Here is a 15570-nt window from a genome sequence, read left to right as displayed (position 1 = left end):
CCCACCGTACAACCCACGAGCTCCTCTGCATCCCATTCCCTCCAGTAAGATTTCTGCGGCAGGCACAGGTCACAGTAACTCGGCTTCCACCTTCCAAGCACAGGTACATGGCAACTGGTATCTTACCCACAGGAATAACCTGGGCTGCCACAGACCAAGGGCACTTTTCCCAAGGGATTACTGTGGGAGCGTCTTTAGCATCTTTGCTACTCAGTACACACTGTGGTTTTATCTATTGCTGGAAGGGTGGGAAAGGAAGTTGGGTGACTGAAGAGCCTTTGGAGCCAACTTAGACTGAAGAGTTACAACTGGATTGCACCTGTGCTTCTTACAAAGTAAAACAGAAGTAATTTTCTTCACCTACCTCTCAACATTGATCAAACTGTAAAGTATAAATGTCCAGGATATATTCTCAGAACGGGACTGCCTGGCAAGTTTTAGGAGGCACCTGATCTTTGTGGAGGAATTCAGCTACTCTCCCCTCACCTTCTCCTCCACTTCAGTCTCAAGACTCTCATTCAAGACAACTTTCTTTTCATTCATATCACTTTTAGAGGTGAACTGAATAAAACAGGAGGTTCCCATTAGCACAAGACTAGGTTTTGCTGTTTGATTCTATCACTTCTAAATAATGCAGTTAGTCACCAGCTCTGCTCAGCCTTCAGTGGAGCTGGACTTCCAAGACTCTGTTTTTTCCCTCTGAAATCCCCCCTTTCAAGATGATATGCGTTTCCCCCCCACCCCCGTGTGCCCAGGACATGCTGCTTCAGTGACTGCCATACAAAGGATTCACAAGTGCACCATCACCACCCTGACCCACCACCCCTGGCTGCTCTAGGACTTTCCAAACTGCTAGAAGACACCAGCATTTATTTGCCACACAACATTTCACTGAAATTATCGCATAAAATCACAACCCGTTCATTTAAGAGTTATCATACCTTTTAGAGGACCATTAAAACCGGCTTTTATAAATAGAAAGCTAAAGCAAAACCCCATGTAACAGTCAGTTACAAGTTCTTGTAACGAGACACACAGGTTGAGGCACCTTTACTACAGAAGTGCACATACTATTCCTCTGTTACCATGTTATCAACCACCACATTTCTGTAAAGCCCTTACACGGGGCACGGACTTCTGTAAGGCATCCTGACATGCTGCTCTGTTACAAAGACACGGAGGTTTCTTTCAACTTACATCTTTCTGGTTGGAGTGGAAAAACCTGAGTGCAAAATTGCAGGCTTGGGACGCAGCGGCGTAATGGCCCAGTGACTCTGCATAGCGTGTCAGAAGGTAGCTGCAACACAACACAGAGCAAGTCAAACACCAGCCCTCGACCCCGGGGAAACTGGAATTCACACACGGCTCTGAACAGGGAACTGCGCCGCAGGGCAGCATGAATGGAAAGTCTGGAGGTTTAAGAGGGCATTCACAACATTCATATTAAAATTTAGGCTTTTGAGGTATTCCTAATTTTTTAAGAACAGTGCATGGGAGTTTGGAGTTCCTCCACCCATCCACCTTGCTAAGCGGACAAGGGTTTTACTTCACGAGGTGCCCTCAAACACACTGAGCAAGGCTCGGCCGTTTGGGGGCTGTTTTAACTAGCACTCCCAAGCTTTGCTGAACAGTAACATGAGCTGGAACACCAAGCTATGACTGGCATCAAGATACGCACTTCACAAATTTCTTTCAGACTCCCTTTAGTTACTCCTCCAAAAGCTGACCCAAGTCACACAGGACAGATACTCCACGAGGAGTGGACGTCTCTCAAAATTCCAAAATGCTTTTACACCATACGAAACTCTTCTGATGTGCTAACTTTCAGCAGCAAAGGGAAGCGGACTGGTTACTGGAGGGTCCCCATCCCCAATTATTCTCAGTATATACTACCCACCCGATGGTGTCGTGCTGTATGTGTTTCGCATCGAGGCTGGAGTAAAGCTCTCCCACAGGTTCGAACGCACCAAGCCTGCAGTAGATTCGGATGAGCAGCAATTTAAACTGAGCGTTAGAAGGACTGTGAGATAACCCCTCCTCTAAGAGCGTGAGGCACTGCCACACAGCCGTCTCTTCTCCTGGTGACAAAGACAAAACACAGACAGGCAGGATCAGAGCAAGGCACCGATCGCCAACAGCACAGGTCACTCTGCGCTGGAGCTTCCTCACGTCACACACCTCCCAAAACAGCCCCACACGTTTAAGCATGCAGATGGCACCTACAGCCACGCTGCTGCTGCCCCCAGCTGCTCTCTGAGGGAAAGGGGGAGGAGTAATTCCTCCAGGGGAATACCTGGCTCGCATCTGTACAGAGCACAGCTCTCACGAGCCCACTGCAGAAGAAACCACCTTTTCCCGACGAGTCCCGGACTGCCCAGGATTTCTAGCTTAAACGTACAGAGCACTCCTGAGTGTTATGCAAGAGATTCACAACTTCAAGAGCCCACACTCCACAGTGACCTGCCAGGAACCTGACGATGGATTTACTCAGGTTAAAGACTAAAATCTTCCTCGAGGAGGACAAGGATGTAACTGACAGCTACACTGAAGGGCAGGAATATCAACAGTGTCCATGGACAGCCACCATTGGAGACTGTGGGATTAGGGGACTAACAGGCAGAGCAGATGTGGAATACAAAATAATCCAGACAGGGTGACAAGTCTCAGCAGAAGGTCTAGAAGCAGGGGGTCCAAAAGACAAAGTATGTCAGGGAGGGAAAGAAATGCTCTCAAAACACCTCTGGTATCAGAAGGGAACAGTCAGAAGAATGCGTGCAAAGGGAGAGAAACCGCTGCCTACATGGGAAACTCGCAACAAGCTTCTGAAGACAGCCAGCACTGGGCTGTGAGAGCATCAGCAACGCTCTGCCAGCACTTACGGGAATTAATCAGAAAAATTAAATCCCTCTGGAGGTCAGCGAGATTGAGATCAACCACCAGCTGAACAGAGAGACTCCCGAAATACCTCTTACTGAGAAAAAACCCAGAAAGCAATGGGCCTAACAAGCTATACCAGGTACACACTGGCCACAGGGACAGAGTCCCCCGTCACAACCATCCAGCGGGGTATTAAGCAAGACACGGTTTTAAGAACGTACCTTCTAGCCACAAGTCGAGCAGCAGGTGAACCGCAAGTAGGCAGTAATAATCTGAGAACTGCAGCTCAGTTTTCAAACATGATTTCCCTAAACAGGCAAAAAAAAGTTACCCTTGAGTTACTACCAGCGCTGTCAGCTGCTTCTCACACTGTCACAGACGATAACCACAGCTTCATTTGTGAAATCCAGAGCTCTTCCTAAGTTCTCATCTGCTGAAGGAGAACAGACCCTCCTACAACTGCGAGATCTACCACTCAATATGCTTGCCCCGGCTTGTCCTGCACACACAAGTGATAAAGCCTGGCTTTGCTGAAAGACACAGGCAGTTCTGCAAAGACACAAACTACCACCTGAATTACCCAGGAACGTCTCATTTACCTTTAATATATACAACTGAAAAGAAACAAACATCCAAAGGAAACACATAATTCAGCTACGCTCAAGGATGTCATCATAAAGGAGAAAGTATTATCCAGTGGCACAACGGGTGCCATCAGTGTTCGTGCTGTTCTGACCCCCTGAAAAGACTCTGAACTTCTGCTCATAAAAAGCTGCAAGTGAATTGTGACGTTATTTTCAAGATTCTTCTCACCAAACTCCAATCCATGGCGGTATCTTAACATCAGCTCCCGGACCACAGTCAGCTTTTGCTTCTTCTCCATGGCGTGGTAGATCCCGAGCAGTCTGGAGAGCTGCACCACACACAAATGCTGCTGCAGAGCTTTGATATCGGCCGGCAGCGCAATGTCACCCTCTGCCGCTGCCGACAGCGGGATCACTTCCAGCAGCTGACTGATGAACTGAAAGAGAAACGCTGCCGTTAAATTCTGCATCTGGGACTGTTGGAACAGAAGGCACCATCTCCTCCTCAAACCAAGAAAACAGAAAAGTGAGGTGGAAATGTCAGCTTCAGCCCTGATGTCACACTGGAATCAGTGGTTAAAGAGCTGCCTCCAATGTTTATTTTAGTCTTTGGGGGTTTTTTTGGAAGGTGGTGAGCACACAGTTCTGCTTGCACTCAGTAGCTTTTAGTAAGTTTCATCAAACAGATGGAGGGGAAAAATAAATCACAGGCAAGTTTCCAACACATTGACACCCAAGGCAGTTCAAGAACCTGTTAACACTCACAGTAATAACACACAATTAAAATAATTAGTTACTGAAAGGCTTCCCAACACACTGGCAGGGAATGGTGGGTTACATTTTCTCTCAGCTCTGAAGTAATGTGCTTTACTTGGTGAAGTCACCATCTTTGATTAACAACTGTTTTCAGTTCAGTTGTAAGAAAAGCAGCCTCCCACTGTTTACAGTTTTAAGGGGAGACAGCAGACTGCTCACAACATGCAGCCAGGGCCGGACAGCGGCTTGTGGCCCAAAAACCCAGTGTTTACAAACAGCTAAAGCCAACGAATTCAGCTTTACTGCATTTCATCTAGAAACATAAGGACTTCATCAAATTCATGCTTGAGGAAAAAGCACTGACAGCTCGATGGGAGGAACACAGAGTCCCTCACACACCAACTCCCACAGACTCTGGTGAGGATCATGGAGACAAATCTTTTCAGCCTGAGATTTTGCCAAGCTGGGCAAGGCCAACCCAATCACCAGGCTGCATGCTCCAATTCACACCTCTAGGAAGTCAAGATTGATGTCGTGATGATTATTTCTGGAATATCTTGCGTGTCTCGCGGCTCAGCCACATTCTCAGCTACTGAACTGTAATGCTGTTCAGACCTCTTAAAAATAAATTAGAAAAATAAAGACAGCCCCCAGCTGCCTGTAGCCTCAGTGTGACTCTGCTACTTTACCCAGGATACAACTATCTTCAGCATCTTTTGCCATGAAACAAGAATAAATCTCAGACAATCTATAAATATTTTAAGTAACTTAAACTTCCAGATTTCCAAAACTCATCAGCACTTCAGCGCCACTAACGCTCCTCAGCCACACGTCTCCTTGACTGAGTTAAACTGCTGCAGACACACACTTCAGAGACATGATAGCCAGAAGGTCAGTAGGACACTATGCGACATACTCACTAAACCAGTAGCAGTTTTTAAACCAATCAGAAAATTTGAGAGAATTTACTCAAAGTCATGGTTTCACAAGCACTGTGATAAAACTACAGCCAAAACTACTATTATTAAGTATCATTCCCCACCCCACTCTGGGTTTAGAATTCGTTTCCTGTAAAGTCAGGGCTAGACCTATTCAGTACTTCAGGGTCACCTCACCGCAGTATCACCATTTCCAGCACTACCAGTTAAATATCCTCTGACCACACCTCTTGCCAGTGGGGGAAAACCACTGGCACCCCTTTTAGTGTAAATCACCAGTACCACCCACACACGGCAGGGCTGCCATCCTCATGTGGGAAGAGCTCGCATTAACAGTCAAAAAGAGATACCAATAAACTAAGAAAACACCACCACGATCTCCACCCTGTTTACAAACATTAATCACCAGCATCTAGCTGAGCCAGGACTGTCTAGTCCTCCCCAGCTCTGACAATTTTACACAATGGCTCTGAAAAACAATGGGCTGAGTGACAGGATTCCCAGCTGCTGAAGTCATTCCCCGAGCTGCTCATGACTCTGCACAAATAGTCCTTTCAGTCAAAGTGAGCTTGTTTCAGACAGAGATTCTGGGGAAGCTGCCACAGGTCCCTCAGACACCCCTTGGTCAGCATCGGGTTTTTTTGTAAGCTGATACCTATAAACAAGTGTGATGAGAGATTACTCTGTTAGAAAAGAGCTTATCAAACCACAACTCCCTGGGAGCTTCTCACGACAAGGAACAATCTCATGTCTTCTAACTTCCATCAGCATTAGGAGCTTTTCCTTTCCAATGCAAAATTCAACCAAGACCGTCTTAAAGCACCCTGACACCACAAAATTGTAATAAAAAAGCCAAATGAATCTGGGCCTGAGACACTGCAGGATCAAATCTAGTTTTTAGTCTGCAGTAAAAATCCTCTGAATGGAATTGCTCCATGTATTCAGACCTTATTGGCATTTTCTGCAGGGCAAAGAGGTTTCTGAATTTCAAACAGAAGGTAAAAATGCGATGTCTCCAGTCTTTTGATATGATCCAGGCATCTGGAGGAAAAGGGACCAGAGCACAAACAAGTGCTGCAGTTCCTGCCACCGCTTCTTTATCTTCCCTTACCTTTGTGTATTGGCTGGCTGGCAGGAGATCCACAAATACTTTGAGATCGGTTAAACAGCAGGGTTTGTCCCCAAATTTTTTGAAGTATTGGAACATTAGTTCTTCTGGATCACCTAGGAAGAAGGCCAGTTCATCTTTTTAACATGCTCCATCAACAGCTGAGTCTGTAAAATCACTATGAGAAATCTCTGGTAACGCTTCCCCCCACCCTGAGATCCCACAGTGATTTAGAAAACAGCTGCACTACAGCAGGTTTTAACGGAGATACAACATCTTTGGTAACCAAGGACACACAGCAAAAAAACCCCAAGAGCTTCATTCAAGCCTCTCTGGCAGATAAGAGCTCAGCATAACAGGCTGCACACACAGCCTCCGCTTATCTCACAGGAACTTATTTTTGGATGGAAATACAAAAGGAACTAGTGAGTAGCACAGATGTTGCTCTAATCACATTCTCTCCTTCACTGATTCCCTAAATGCGATTTTTTTAATGCAAGTTTTTAAAAAGCAAAACCTGGTACTGCTGCCAAAACACTTAAACGAGAAACCACCCAGCGATTACAGCGTGACAGCAGGACCTTCGACAAAAGCAGCGCATCAGGAATGCACTTGTCATCGCGATGTCAGTGACCGTATGCTCCTAGATCCCACAGGTCCTTCTGAAAGCTTCCCTGCTTGCTTTTACAAGCCCTGGAGCAGGCTGCAATCACCCGCCTTTCGTCAAGGCTCATCTTCTAATGCTTTCAAAATGCTTTACATGTGGAGAACAGCACATACATTTTCATAACAGACATTGTATTTAACTCGGGGACTGAGCAAAGGGCTTGTTCCAAGCTTGTGTTCTCTCTAAAAGATTAATTCATCCTTCAGTCCAGCGGCTCTTACCTAGTTTATACTCATCATTACAGCCTCTGTGTCGCAAACGTCTAATCAGCTCCAGTTTAGCTAAATATGGTCCCCGCAGTGGCCGAGAGCTCTTTGATTCTTCTGATATCCTCTCTTCTATAAATTTCACAGCTTGCTCTACAGTATAGTGCACCTCTCCCTCCAAAGAGCTGCGCAAGGAAAGAGACAAGAGGTTCGGTGATTTTTCCTATTGCTGAAGCATTGATGCTAAACAGACTCTAACTCAATCACCATGAAAAACAGGAACTGGAAGAGCTCTGTGGTGTCTACAGAGCTCAAACCACTGTTTCCTATCAGCTATTGCCAGCCACCAAGGCAAGCAGGGAGAACACATCATTTGGGGCCCGATGTCAAGAAGTCACCCAAAGGCGCAGATAGCACTGGGCTGAATGTAAGAGTGCAAACAATTCACTGTAGTGCAAAGGAACACCAAACCCGAGGCAAAACTGTTAACTTACTGCTCTTCTTCCAATGGAGGCGTCCACGATTCGTCAATGAGTTGAAACACTGAATCAAAGTAAGTTATATAAAACTGCCAATCATCTGAGCTGAAACAAAAATCAGGCACAGGACAAAGTTTAGGGAATTGCCGGAGCAGTAACTCACTTCTAAAACTGCATTCCTTGCAAAAGCTGAATTAGGAATAGCACATCTGCACATTGCAGAGAAAAAAACTGTAACAGGAACCATTTCTCCTTGAAAAGGTCTCACATCTCCAGAATGCCATCATCCTGGATTTCTTGAAACGTATCAAAGGAAACCATTTCCATAAAGAATTGAGGCAAGCTACAAACTCTCCTCTTAACATTTACGTTCCAGTCAGAGGTCACTAATATCCCCACTAAATGCTAAGGCAGAAGTTTCTCCTTTGCATTTAACTTAAATTTAAGATTAGGGCACGGCTAAATACAAAAAGCAAACAACAAATCTCTCCTGAGAGTTCTGAGAGATGTAGCTGATCATACTGGTGTGCTCCCTCCTGATACATCTGCTCAAAGCATCGCGTGCACTTCCCGGTATGAAGTCTGGCCAAGTGAGAGAAAGGTTCCAGAAAATTAAACGCAAATGCAGTTCTCCTCCTCTCCCACCAAGAAAGTTCAGGAGCAAACTATAATCTTATTGCATTAATGTGTCGCTAAAATCAGCCTTCAAAAAGAACCAACCACAGTCCTGACACTAACTCTTCCTCTGACCTTCACCATTTCCCTTCAAAGTTCCGTTCTGCTGCCCTTTTCCTCAGGCTTTGGAGCGCAAACGTTTGGAAACACTTTGAGATCCTCTGACGTTCCTCTATTTTAACCACCATTTAAAAAGCCTCTAAACAAGGCACTTCACAACCAGCTGGGAATTTTTCTTCAGTGTTTTAGCAGGACTGCAGAAATATCATCTCACTTTTTCAGCAGCAGCCTTCGCGACAGCGCATTGCACTCCGGCCACCTACACAGCTTCTTGTACATCGCCATACACTTGTTCTCGCGGCTCTGGAGCTCACTTGTCAGCTTCTCTACATTAAAAACAGACGGGCAAGTTTATTCATCAATGCATTTCCTTCACTCTCTGCATAAAGTTTCTTATTATAACCCACAATTCAAAACAGCGAGTGCAAGAGAAGGGAAGCGAGGCCCTCAAAGGACAAATTTCCCATGGAAACCTTCATTTACCAACTCCTTAAATCTCCAAACGCATTTTAATCGCCAGAAAGACTCCTCAAAAACCGTATGGTATTAGGAATTTTTGTTTTTAGAATGGCAGCTATACCACACATGCTTAATTTATTACCACTGCAAAGTGCATCACTGAATAACACATCAACGGGGGTAAAAGAGGCTTGCATGAGAGCACCTCCAGTTCGCAGCAGTGTCTGACACCAGTGCCAAGAGTCAGGCCTCTCACAGCCTTTATTTTTTTGTTTTTGAACCAGTGGACAATTCTGAGGCACAGCAGAACTGCCGTGTCCTCCACACAACTGGGATTATCAACCCACAGAGTAAGTTACCTCCAAGTTTTCCTCTCACAACATCTAAGGCTTCCTTATACTTCTCCAGACGTTCCAGAATCATGTAGTACAGCTCGACCTTAAAAGAGCGATGAGAGTGCAATGAGATTTGCTAGTAAAACAATAGACAGGTGGGCCAAGAAATAGAGTGGCTTGTGTTGCTGTCATTGGAAACAGCAGATAGCCAGGCCTGCAAAGCTATCTTTAGCATCCCAGAGGGTGGAACGTTCAGGAATTTAGGTCCTTTTTCCATTCTCAGTCCTGAAGTTTCTCTTGGGGCCTCCCAAGGAGCAAAACCAAGTATTTCATCAGTCAAATCAAAAGCTAAAAAATTTCCTTGGCCGCACGATTCCAAATCCCTCTCAACCCTCTGCTCTTGGTTCTCTTTCTGCCCCATTACATTCACATTTACTTCCAGGACACTACTGATGATTATCCTGGGAAACGTTAAAATAATCAACCTCCTTTAACAGCTCAATAATATTCAAATCAAGCTGAAAGTATCTGCAAGCCTTACTTCAGCCTCAGCTTCAATCTTATCCTCTTTCACCATTTTTTCCACCATTCTCTCAGCTAGTGGCAAAAACATCGTCTTTGAGAGGTTTTCATCCTGTGCTGAAATAGACTGAGGAAGAGAAGAATTACTGTAACGGCTCATCAGCTTTCCGTGTTGTCCCACCCCTGGCTTTTTTCACATTAGAAGAGGAAAAACCCAGGTGCTTCAATTCCCCCCGCAAAACCACACATTCAGAGCTGCCATCTGGCACGTGAAGAGAGCAACTGCTCTGTTAAAGTGAAGCAGTAAAACTAGTGGTAAATGGGAAAGCTCACTCCTGGCTGAATCGTCCAGAGACTCCCGCATCTGGGCACACAACACCCACGGCAAACAACACGTAGCGAGAACATGTTCGGGTTTTCCACAGCACAGTATTTCAGAGCATGTGGTTAATGCCCCCCTGCTCGTTTTTGTGCCGGCTCACAGACAGGCAAAGTCCAGAGCTCCCAGTTATCTCTCCTCCGAGCGCCTTTACAACCACTCTTTGGACCACATCAATAGCGCTGCTTAACGAGGGCTCAGCCCTTCCTCCAGCATCAGACAGAAATAGCTCAAACACACATTTTACTTAAAATAATCTCTAGCATTTTCCCTCAGAACTTGTCGGTATTTGCACTATACCTGCAACTCATGTGCAACACTGTACAGACCTGCATGATCAGGCTCATCACGGACCAGAAGTAGTACGGGTTTTTGGGTACAATCTTATAAAGTGCCATTCCAGCCTGAAAAATATAAGACAAAGGTCCATCATTCCTGAAACATACCTGTTTATAAGCTCTCATGACAGACAACAGAGGCTAAGCAGAAGATGGTGATGGTGGCAGCAGACAGCACAGAGCTGGCAGCTCGATGGGAAGGCTTTTACCAACCCACGAGCCCTTCCATCCCAACGCACGCTGCTCCAGAAAGCAGAGGGTGCTTTGTGTAAGGCTGACAAGAGCGAGCCACGAGCACGGGCAGGGATGATTACCTAAAGAGATGACAGCTTTAACTAGAAGCGGTAACTACTACGCTCAGTCGGTGCTACAAAGCACACCAAAGCACAGGCCTCCCTCCTGTGAGCAACTGCACTTCGCCACTCACTTCGTACATACACATGCTCAGATATGCGACACAGGAGGTCACCTAGGTGCGCAAAGCAGTGGGGAAGCAGAGGTCGAGCTGAAAGCTTGGCTGTATCAAAGCCAAGCCAACGTAGTCAAGATTTTCTTTCCTAACACATAAACAGTTATTCGCACATTTCTCTCACAGCTACGATGAAGGACAACACTTTCACCTGTACAAAATCTGTAATTAAATTTAAGAAACCACACGTCATATAGTCCTCTACTACAGACAGACTTTGGTGCCCATTTCCTGACTGTAGTCTCAGTTCGCGTTTTCCAGTACTTTCAGCTGAAACCCCCCAGACCACGGGAGGCTGAGTGTATTTTCACCCTCCAGCCAGTCAGCACCCACACACTCTTTGCACCCCTAAGTCCTTAGGTCGAATGCGCAGACCAACCTGGAACATCCGTCTCTCAGGGACAGTTTAACTAGATACACATTTGTATGACATTTTAAACCTACACAACGTCACGCAAACATGGAGTATCGTTATCTGTGTGAGACTGGCATGTTTTCCACTTGTGGTTGCAGACAGGAGTACAATTAAGATGCAGTCACGTCTCTGGAGTTTAGATCACTACATGAGGCTTGTAATTTCGTGTACAATAACAACTTAGCCCCTCTCTACAGCTCGAGATCCAACAGCATACAAGCTGGACTACAATGGAGAGTAACTCTCCTGCTCAATATATTCTTCTGGTTATTTAAGCCAGACTTGTACAAAAACTCAAGTCACCTTAACACAGTGGGAACGAGAGAGTTTAGGACTCATCTGCTTGGCTCTCCGTGCTTTTTTATACAGCAGAGTGAGCACACATGCTTTGGAAAATCTTCCATTTATAGGCATTCTGCAGGCACCTAATTTGGAAGGGATGAAAACAAAACTAACCAGCATGACACTGTTCTGAGAAGCAAGATGTACTTAAAGGAAATGCTTTGAGTTTTTCTTCACTGAATGACAACTGATATAAACCTACTTATATGTCAGATCCCAGAGGTAAGAGCATGGGCAAAATTACTTTTTCTTTCTTCCCAAAGACAACAGCAAATTAAGGAGTAAAGTGAGTTTCTAAACATCAGAAGCTCTTGCTAGGTCTTTTTCTATCTATTCCAGAATTCCTTTCTAATACTCTGCCTCATATATAACCACCGTACTGGTCAAGACAGGCTGAAAAAAGCCTTCCAAAGCACCCAACCTATTCCACCAGAGATGCACACAAAAGGAACAGCTGTCCTACCCACGTAGGGAAAAGAAATCACGTGTCTTCACGTAACCCGTCCCCTGAATCATGGTCTTTTAAGCCTTTCTGTAAAAACTACCATTGATTATAACTCCTACATTAACCCAGCTCAGCTGTCAGGAAGATTCCTTGTAATCTGAAGAGCCATTAACGTAAAATATACAGACAAAGACACCTTAAAGTGACCAGAACACAAATCGTTGATCATACCTGTTGCATCTTCTTATATTCTCCGACCCTGGCGTAGGCCATGAAGAGATGAGAGTGATACTCTTCGCTGTTGGGAACCTTCTTTACAGCTGCCTCATAAAGTTTAGTTACCAGTTCCGCTAAACCAAAACCAGATGCTTGAGTTAGGACTAATTTGGGAACAATTTTAAAGCACGGCTACCTTAAGATAGCACCAGTGATACCTGAACAGCAGCCGAATGGCACCCATCGGCCACAGAAACTGTACTCTCTCCCCCAAGACCTACAAATGGAGGCAAAGGAGGAAAGTGCTTCAAAACAAACCAACCAACCTTGAAACAGAGTCAACAGCAACAACAGAACTGCTCAGAAGCACTGAAGGCTTTTTCTTAAGAAAGTTTATCTACTTTGGAGCATTAAGCTGAACAAAGATTTCTGCTCCTGGCAGAATAACTGCTCCACGAGAATCACGTATCAAAACACAGAACATTTTCAGAGCCTAATATCAAATTAATTACTATTATTGCAGGTTAGTCATATCCTGTTATTTCGCAGTTGCCTATTTTAGTACCTTTAACGAGGAAAATACTTCACACTGTACTTTAAAATAACTCCATCATGACTAAATACTTAAGACATCATAATATGCAAAACTTTCTTACATTTTTTACCCAGTTTTTTTCCTTACACATGCAATCATATCTCAGTGTAGTATTAGAAAACTGAATATCCTCCACACACATACAGCAAACATCTAATTTCAATTTTCTTGCAGGACCAGCAGTGAAAGCACCCGCTGAAGTCCCGCATACACACAAGAATTTCGTATTATTCAAGAAATGATGCTTTAACTCCACACCTGCAGACACACACAAAACCAGGCGAGCACAAGCAATCGCTATGTTACAGACTGGCACCAAACACCCATTTCTACAGAAGCTGTTTCACCCTGTTGTCCCTGTTCCAGCAGCTCAACAGCAAACATTGCGACCACCACCAAGGACCGCAAGAAGCTGCCAGAAACAAGTGTTTAGAGCTGCAGATAAGCAGCATGTAAGGTCTGGCTTCTCTCAGAAAAGCACACGCAATTCTACTCTGTCACTCAAACATTTGTGATTTCGTGTTTCTAAAACACTGCAGTGCTGCAAGGAGCCGCACTGCAAAAGCTAATGCAGGCACACTGAGCAGCCAGGACTGTCTCTCTGTTTGTCACACAGCTCCGTGAGGCCTGAACCCCTCGACTACGGTCTGACAGCACTAAGCACACCCCAAACCACAGCCCAGGTGACGTGTCGTCTCCGCCAGAGACACCGACAACCAATTGCAGCAGCTTTCCTCAAACAAACAAGTAAACTCAGAGGCTGACTGTGAGGATTATTACCATGCCGTTTGTTCAGGAACACAATAAAGCCAGAGAAACCTGAAGAAGGATCTTTGCTTTATGGTGGTCAGTGGAGCCTTGGGGGTCTTTCAACAAGCACCATTTAAATTCTCCAAGTCTCTTAACACGCCTATACACAAACCCTGGACTCTGCACGTTTCCCATGAAACTGTAGGTCACAAATGCTTCTGGAAGAAAGTAAATAATTGTGGTTTTTAAGAAAGGCAAAGGAAAAAGCTTACGTCTATGCATTTCCCGGTAAAGAATAGTTAGTGCTTGCAGGGAATTATCATCTGTGGGTTCAAGTGCTGCTACTTCTTGCGCCAGAGCATATGCTTCATCTTGCTTGCCAGCTCTCTGCAAGCCAATCGCCTTCAGAACCTATTGACACAACGGAGACAGCTGTTACAAACACAGTTGGCAGTTACCGGTGAAAACCCTCTCGCTGCGGTGGGGAGTGGCTTCGCCCAATCACCTCACTACTCCTACAGAACCTCAGGTTTTATTAAGCTTCTAGTCCATATGGCTGTAGAGGAAAACTTCCAAACACAGGCTGCATCAAAGAGCGTGGCTTTGCATTTCTGAACAAACACGAGGCAGCTTCAATGCATCAGCTGCCACTCGGTTTTCTCGGTTTTCTGCAGACTGCAAACTGACCAGTCCCACCAATTCTCATTTTATTCTTTCGGTAACTGGCCAGAGAGGAGTGGCACAAATGAGATTCAGGTCAATGATACGTGCTTCAGCTTGGGAAGCTTTCAAAATGCAGAAGTGGTAGGAACTGTAGAGGAAAACCCATGGGGAAAAGAGAAAAGTAGTGATATGTTCAGAAAAGTGAGGAACAGAACTGCCTTCCCTTCCACCGGGGCACCGCAAGGAGGGCAGCGAACGGTGAGCAGAAAAGCAAATGCCTCCAAAATCACCTTGTTATGTTTTGCTAAGGACGACACCTCCCAAGGAAGGGTTGTGGTCCAAACCACTACAGGCAGGTACCAACCTAAGGTCTAAGAGAGGCGTTTCTGAGGCACAGCCCACATGCTAAGGTCGCTGGCAGCGGCTCTGACAGACAATTGGCTCAGGTGTAATCAACCACGCTCTAGTCAGAGGCACCTCCTCAAGAGGTTCCACATGAGTTTTCAGGCAAACACGATACTGCAGGGATTACAACAGCCTGAGATGTTCAGAGGGTTCAGAAAACACTGTGGTGTCTGGAAGATCACGGACACGGCTCGAGAGGGCCAGCGAAACTGCCAAGTCTCCGGGCTGCGCTCACCAAACGCGGCCAGTGCTCCGCGCTCACACCTACCTTTGCACAGTGAAGGTCCTTGTGTTTTTTGAGCAGTTTATCCGCTTGCTGGATTGCCATTTTATTATTGCCATTATCGAGATAATCTGCGTAGGAAGAACATACACAGCATTACAACAGAGCACAGGACCGCTCTGGAAAGCGGCCTCTGACTGCTGGGAGGCCGGCAGCACAAACCCCATTTTCCTTGGACAATCACCACTAAGCCACACGTTCAGGAAACGAGTGGCTTTGTAGATGAAGTATTCAGCTCGCTGTACTAGTTTTAGTCATTCAAACAAACAAGCCTTTGTAATTACTCCACACAGATCATTACAGCAACAAAAGACACATATAATAGAGCAGGTTCTGCAGCAACAGCTATTTGCTAGCAACGAGCTTAGGCCCTTTGCTCCAGCAAAAGCGGAAATTAATGTGGTGTGCCTTTGGGAGACGTTCAATGACTTCTAAGAGGCAGCGGGTTACACGCTAAGCACTCGCAATCACGAAGTGAGAAGCCCAACTTGCCCACACGATCCACAGTCCTCCAGGTACAGCAAACCTGGCCCCGACAGAGTGGTTGTAAAGCTCCCAGGGAGAGCTTCACTATTGCCCAGGGGGATATCCCACCGTCTAGCAA

The 15570-nt window shown here is 45.6% G+C and overlaps 1 protein-coding gene across 1 annotated transcript in view; it reads right to left on the bottom strand.

Moving 5' to 3' along the window:
* The window catches only part of NAA25 (N(alpha)-acetyltransferase 25, NatB auxiliary subunit), a 22010-nt gene extending 6978 nt beyond the window's left edge, over positions 1-15032 (bottom strand). Inside the window, exons 1-14 of the mRNA XM_010138238.1 lie at positions 14952-15032; positions 13888-14026; positions 12286-12404; positions 10375-10449; positions 9686-9793; positions 9169-9247; positions 8565-8676; positions 7631-7720; positions 7152-7321; positions 6267-6379; positions 3691-3898; positions 3099-3185; positions 1898-2078; positions 1198-1297 (exon numbers count right to left, since the gene is read on the bottom strand). Of these exons, the coding sequence (XP_010136540.1) occupies positions 1198-1297; positions 1898-2078; positions 3099-3185; positions 3691-3898; positions 6267-6379; positions 7152-7321; positions 7631-7720; positions 8565-8676; positions 9169-9247; positions 9686-9793; positions 10375-10449; positions 12286-12404; positions 13888-14026; positions 14952-15011 (1641 nt within the window). The 5' untranslated portion in view covers positions 15012-15032. The remainder of the gene's footprint in view (positions 1-1197; positions 1298-1897; positions 2079-3098; positions 3186-3690; positions 3899-6266; positions 6380-7151; positions 7322-7630; positions 7721-8564; positions 8677-9168; positions 9248-9685; positions 9794-10374; positions 10450-12285; positions 12405-13887; positions 14027-14951) is intronic.
* Positions 15033-15570: the final 538 nt, after the last annotated feature.

Source organism: Buceros rhinoceros, unplaced genomic scaffold, assembly GCF_000710305.1.
Source record: "Buceros rhinoceros silvestris isolate BGI_N320 unplaced genomic scaffold, ASM71030v1 scaffold25690, whole genome shotgun sequence".
NCBI lineage: Eukaryota > Metazoa > Chordata > Aves > Bucerotiformes > Bucerotidae > Buceros > Buceros rhinoceros.
This window is presented reverse-complemented; position numbering and strand designations above follow the sequence as displayed.